This window comes from Triticum aestivum, chromosome 2B (genome assembly GCF_018294505.1).
Source record: "Triticum aestivum cultivar Chinese Spring chromosome 2B, IWGSC CS RefSeq v2.1, whole genome shotgun sequence".
Lineage (NCBI taxonomy): Eukaryota > Viridiplantae > Streptophyta > Magnoliopsida > Poales > Poaceae > Triticum > Triticum aestivum.
The window spans coordinates 720326443-720333013 of NC_057798.1; the positions used below are offsets into that span (position 1 = coordinate 720326443).

Here is a 6571-nt window from a genome sequence, read left to right on the forward strand (position 1 = left end):
CGTAAGTAGTACTAGCTAGTTCCGCGTATCTCTCATTGATTCTAGTTTCATCAATACCATTATCATGCTTGATTATCAGTTTGATTGAACTCTATTCTCGTAAAGTGCTTGTGGCAGGAAGGCGGGAATAATTTATGTGGATACTAAGAGAGTTCATTCGCCAATCAACCTCTAAGCGGGGTTACTCTGACAAACAATATGAAGTACGTAAACAATATTCATAATTTTATTTTATTACCATCAATTGTGTTGAGTTTCATTCATATATATGTATTGACACCCTTCTTTAAATTAGATCCGGCAGATGTGGGATGAACTCCTACCACATGATGGCATACAAGCAATTCAAGAGGAATTGGCGGGATTCTTTCTTGACCATGTCATACATAAAGACGGAGAATGCCTTGTGAAAATTCAAGCTGATTATCGGTAGATGATGTCAGGGATCGTAAGAGATGTTATATTGTATATTTGTAGTAGCGTCGGATAGAAATACGAAAACTTGTTGTTCGACCAATCTCGGAGGAAGAGAGGTCACCTCTCTCTGTATATGTTCATGACGATCTTGTGTAATTCATGGTTCCTTCATTTGCTTACTTGCGTCGAGTTCTCTCTATATGTAGTAGCTAGCGTCGACCAAGCACGAAGAAAGAGAGGTCACTTCTCTTTATATGTAGTAGCTATAGCTAACACAATATGAAACCCCTAATTAAACCATCCAAAACACCTAATAACCCCCTCCCCCTCTTTCAAAAAAAACAAACAAAAAACCCAGCGCCTGGGAGCTGCTGACGCGTGGCTACCTTTTAGTCCCGGTTGGTGTTACCAACCGGGACTAAAGGTCCTCCTATCTAGGCGCCCACAGAAGGCACGTGGACCTCCTTTGGTCCCCGTTCGTAAGCGAACCGGGACTAAAGGTTTTGGGAATTAGTCATGTTTGTTTTTCCCCAATTCTAGAACCGGGACTAGAGCCCCTCTGGAACCGGGAGTAATGCCATGTTTTCTACTAGTGTACCCTTCCCCCCCTCCGCACCTCGGCCCGCCCTCCCATTAACGATTGTCCCAACCCTGCCTCTTCTCCTCGGACCACCGAAAAAGAGTCACATAGAGATAGTAGTGACAAAACACTTCAATGGCAGGAAAACAATTTTCAGCCAAACAGCTGCCATGCCAGCCAAAACGCTCTTGTGGCAGCAGTTTCAAAAACTGCTGCCATGGCAGCCCTTTTTGCTAAATTTTTCTGCCTAGCTCGTTCCTTTAGCCTTTTCGTGCTCATATTCGCATACAACTTTTGCTTGGGGTCCATGTTTTCCTCTCAACTGGGAAGGTGTTAGGCCCTCAAGTGCAAGGGTTTGCAGCAAACAACAATTTCTCTCAAGTGTCAAGGTTTATCAAGTCCATGAGATCTACGAGATTCCAACTAGTGATGAATACCTTCACACACAAAACAAAACGTCATTGTGTCCCTAACTTAACTATTGAGGTTGTCAATCTCACTAGCCTTGCTAGTTACAAAGAAATTAAAAGCACAAGTGTATGGGAGATTTGATTGCAACACAAAATTAAAAGAAAATGTAAATTGTGATTGAAAATTTGCAAGAAGAATATGGACTGAGATTCGTAGGTTCACTAGTGGTTTATCTCCAAAAATATAACAACGGTCTAATGAAGAAATTACAGTTGGATAATGATTAAATTGTAATATTTATGAGTTGAATAGTTAGCATATGAGCATCACGTCCCAATATTTATAAACTGCCATCCGACTACATCTATAGCTAATACTCAACCCAACACCACTATCCAACATGCAACTCAAAGTATTAAGTAAAATAGAGTATTGCATTAAGTAAAATACAGTATTGCATTAAGTAGTGACATGAAGTCGATGATATATTGCCCTCACCCCGCGTTCAAATGAAAACTACACAATCATCTTTTTATCCCCAGCGGCAACAACACAAGGCAAGCCTTTTCCACTTTCTGTCACTATGATAGTTTACTTGGAAGATTTAACCCAATTATCATACACAACTCCCTCTTGGAGATCCAACCGACTTGGCCAGAGAAACAAGAATAGAAATAAGAATTATGCTAAAAATAATTCAAGAATAAACTGATTATAAAGTGATAATTCATCATATCCCAACAAAGATACCATAAAAATTACACCAGATGGATCAACATCATATACAAGAGCTCACATGATCTTTGTACGTTTTGAATTAGGAAAGAGTAACTACAAAAAGTGAAACTGTAATGCATCATTGTGAAACTGATTATTTGGACATGTGTAATAGTATATTTTAAAAGAGTGAAATATGTTATTTAGAAAATATGCAATTGAAAAATATGTTTTTCAACAAGCTAGTGGAGAGTGAAATGTAGGTTCTGAATTGTGAAATAGTAACTAAAGAAAGTGAAATTGTAATGCATCATTGTGAAACTGATTATTTCAAAAATGTGAAATATACATTTGAATTTAAACATGGTTGGAAAGTATTCAAGATTGATCTCATTTTAAAGGTTTTGGTGCAAGAAGTTCAAATACAAAAATATTTTCAGAAAACAAATATATGGTTTAAAAGATATGTATGTTTTAAACTAGTCAAGGTGAAAAAAATAGTTGAATTTATTGTGTGGGAGAAGAGAGAGGGTGGTTCTGCCATATTACTGTCATGCATGTATCTGAAGTACAATGGTGAGGCTAGAGCCGCTGAAGAGAAAACAGAAATACAAGGTGGAAAATCAAGCAAAGAAATGCAATACAAAAATACTTGGTCCACATAGTGCTAGATGGCAACTCCCTATTGGAGCCCCCCTTGCCGATACCTAGCGTCACCAAGTAATTTTCCGTTTTGGAAGCACATATGCACCAGGAGAGGGGAAATACACTTTGGTTCCGGGTTGTAGATACACTCTATATGAAAAATAAAATAAACAAAAGTCAAAATAGTTCAGAAGTTTTTTAGAATAAACTTGACTTTCTTTTGCACTAGTATATAATTTTTCATGAAAAAAATAACCTGGACTTCAGGGCAAAGAAGACAAATTTGTTTTTCAAAAGAAGTCAATGGTGGATTTTCTTTTGTGGTTTTTTTCTCACAAGTATACAATAGAAGGTCAAGTTTATTTCGAAATATATTCAGATTTTTGGGACATTTTGTTAAATTACACGCAGGAACTCGCGTCCCCAGGAGAGGCCTAACTTAGCCTCACCTCCAAAAATAATTGTTGTTTCCCGGAGTACTTTTGAAGGTCAACGTCTCTGATAACCCGGTGTCCGGCTTGTCGTTCGGGCGGTGGCATTCTGAGAAAAACAAGCTCCAGATCAGATCTTGAAACCAGAAGTAAGAAAACAAAACTGCAGGTGAGTAGAATAAGATCCTACAGCCTCGATTCCATGAGCACCCGAGGCATATTTACATAGGAAATTGCCTTCCGTACTAACAATGACCGCAGAGAACATGGCGGCAGGTCCTAAACTTGCATTGAACTTGGAGACCTGGAGACTTTGAGGGGCTGCTACTAATAATCTGGAGCCCGAAGCAGAGCAACCGGCAGAGGAAGCAACTTTTGGTCTCGTCCAACGGTTGCCATGGCTGTACTCTCTCTCGCCGCGTGCGTCGCCTTCTTCCATCTCCTCCTTCTCTTCTCTTCGTCTTCCTCTCTCCGCGTAGCCCCCGAAGCGGCGGAGAGCTCGGGATCGGCGCCCCATGGCCGGACCGCCTACCACTTCCAGCCCGCCAAGAACTGGCAGAACGGTAGGAGTTAACGCTTTTTAATTTGCCGCATTGTTGCTAGACCCAATCATGGGATGAATGGATTTGGCTAATCTGATCACTGTGTATGTCTGATCGTGGTGGATTTTGCTGCTTCTTCGGGATGGTGCCGAGCAGATCCGAATGGTACGCTCTGTTTCTTTCTTGTTTCTTCTCTGCATTCTGCTGAATTGGTAGGTGACTGAATTTTCATCTGGTGTCCAAGTGTTCCAGCCAGCGTGCTGTGAGCGTGCTTGTAGTGGACATTAATGGCGTCCCCGTCATGTGTACACACGAACGGAACTGACGGTTGTTTTCTTTGTTACACCGGCAGGGCCAATGTACCACAACGGCATGTACCACTTGTTCTACCAGTACAACCCGCACGGCGCCACCTGGGGCGTCGGCAACCTCTCCTGGGGCCACTCCGTCTCCGGCGACCTCGTGAACTGGGCCGCCCTCGACGCCGCGCTCGAGCCCACCTCGCCGTTCGACGCCAACGGCTGCTGGTCGGGCTCCGCCACCATCCTCCCCGGCGGCGTCCCGGCCATCCTCTACACCGGCATCAGCGCCGACGGCGAGCAGGTCCAAAACGTGGCCTTCCCCAAGAACGCGTCCGACCCGCTCCTCCGTGAGTGGGTGAAGCCGAGCTACAACCCCGTCATCCCGCTCCCCGCTGACGTCCCCGCGGATTTCTTCCGCGACCCTTCCACGGCGTGGCTCGGCCGCGACGGTCTGTGGCGCCTCGCCGTATCGGCCAAGGTCGGTAACGCCGTGGGGTCTACGCTCATCTACCGAAGCAAGGACTTCCGGCTGTGGGAGCGGAATGCCGCCCCGCTGCAAGAGTCACGCGCCGCCGGCATGGTGGAGTGCCCGGACCTGTTCCCGGTGGCGGAGCCCGGCGTGGAGGAGGGGCTCGACCACGCGCCGAGGACCGGCACCGGGGTGAGGCAAGTGCTGAAGCTGAGCGCGATGGACACGTTTCAGGACTACTACGCGGTCGGGCGTTACAACGACACGTCGGACACCTTTGAACCGGAGGACGACGGCGACGACTGCCAGAGCTGGCGCCGCCTCGACTACGGCCACGTGTACGCGTCCAAGTCCTTCTTCGACGCGCGCAAGAACCGGCGCGTGCTCTGGTCATGGGCCAACGAGACCGACAGCCAGGCCGACGACGTCGCCAAGGGCTGGTCCGGCGTCCAGGTCCGTCGCCACCGCCATCCTCCAACCAAATTTCTGTTTTGTCACTTATTATCATGCTGACATGCTTTCCCTCTCTCCTGCGCTGCAGATCTTCCCACGGAAGGTATGGCTGGACAACGACGGGAAGCAGCTAAGGCAATGGCCAATCGAGGAGATCAAGACGCTGAGGAGCAGAAAGGTCGGGTTGCTGGGAATGGTGGTGAACTCCGGCGGCGTGAACGAGATCGTCGGCGTCGCGGGCACACAGGCGGACGTGGAGGTGATCTTCCAGATCCCGGCCCTGGAGGGAGCCGAGAGCTTCGAGCCCAACTGGCTGCTGGATCCGCAGAGGCTGTGCGGGGAGAAGGGCGCGTCCGTGCCCGGCGGGGTCGGCCCGTTCGGGCTGCTCGTCATGGCCTCCGGCGACCTGCAGGAGCACACCGCCGTCTTCTTCAGGGTGTTCAGGCACCATGACAAGTACAGAGTCCTCATGTGCACCGACCTGAGCAGGTCAACTACAAGAGCCGGGGTGTACAAGCCACCGTACGGGGCTTTCGTGGACATGGACATCGAAGCGCACGGCGGGATCATCTCGCTCAGAACACTGGTAAGTTCATCGCCGCCGTGGCCGCAGCCTGAATCTTTTGCTCTGGTTCAGACTTCAGATAACACCGACTGTAAATCGAGTACTTATTACAACTTGTGATTTCGACGAACAGGTTGACCACTCGGTGGTGGAGAGCTTCGGCGGCGGAGGCCGGACGTGCATCACGGCGAGGGTGTACCCGGAGCACGCCGAGAACGGCAACAGCCACCTGTACGTGTTCAACAACGGGACAGGTGCGGTGAAGGTGGCCAAGCTCGAGGCGTACGAGCTGGCGACGGCGACCGTGAACGTTGGGGACGACGGGTTGATTCAGCCGAGTTCCATGCGCAAAGGTGAAGCGTAGAAGGTGTGGGGACCGAAAAAGTATTTTTACCGGTGGCGGGAGGTACCGGCGCACCATCCGCCGTCCGTCCCGTTTCATCAAGATTCGTGCTCTCAAACTCTGTATAAGTTGTAAATTGAATCCCACTGCTATACCCGGTCAATACAACTGCACACATGAGACAAAACAGTTCCTGACAACATTTTGCAGAATAGAGAGAGAGTTAGAATCGAGAGATGTGCGCTGCATGCATTCATATTTGTTAAATGAAATATCCATTTTTGAAACTTTTTATATATTTGGAATCACGGTGACAAGATCTTCAAAACAAGATCAATCTTGGATATATTTAAACTTCCTTTTATTTTATATATTTCATTTATCCTTGAAATGACTTTCATAGAACACAAAATTGTTTCGTTGTGAAATGATATTTATTTCATACATTTTAAAAGATGGATTTAGGCTCATTCAAAAATTATTTCACTCATTTTCGAAAGATGGATTGAGGCTCATTCAAAATTTATTTCACACATTTTAAAAACTCATTTCATCAAACAACCGATTTCACTCATTTGATACAACTGATTGCAGTCGTTTGAATTGAAAGAAAAACATGTTTTAATAATTTTCAAAAGCTAATTTCGCTCATTTGATACTCGATGCAAAGAACTGATTTCAATTATTTTGAAAATC

At 46.3% G+C, this 6571-nt stretch overlaps 1 protein-coding gene across 1 annotated transcript; it reads left to right on the forward strand.

Moving 5' to 3' along the window:
• The first annotated feature begins 3565 nt into the window (after positions 1–3565).
• On the forward strand, positions 3566–6169 carry LOC123042286 (beta-fructofuranosidase, insoluble isoenzyme 7-like). The gene is made up of 5 exons (XM_044464766.1): positions 3566–3764; positions 3900–3908; positions 4096–4967; positions 5056–5553; positions 5666–6169. Exons 1-5 carry the CDS (start codon positions 3599–3601, stop codon positions 5894–5896), a joined length of 1776 nt encoding a protein of 591 aa, XP_044320701.1. The 5' UTR covers positions 3566–3598; the 3' UTR covers positions 5897–6169.
• Positions 6170–6571: the final 402 nt, after the last annotated feature.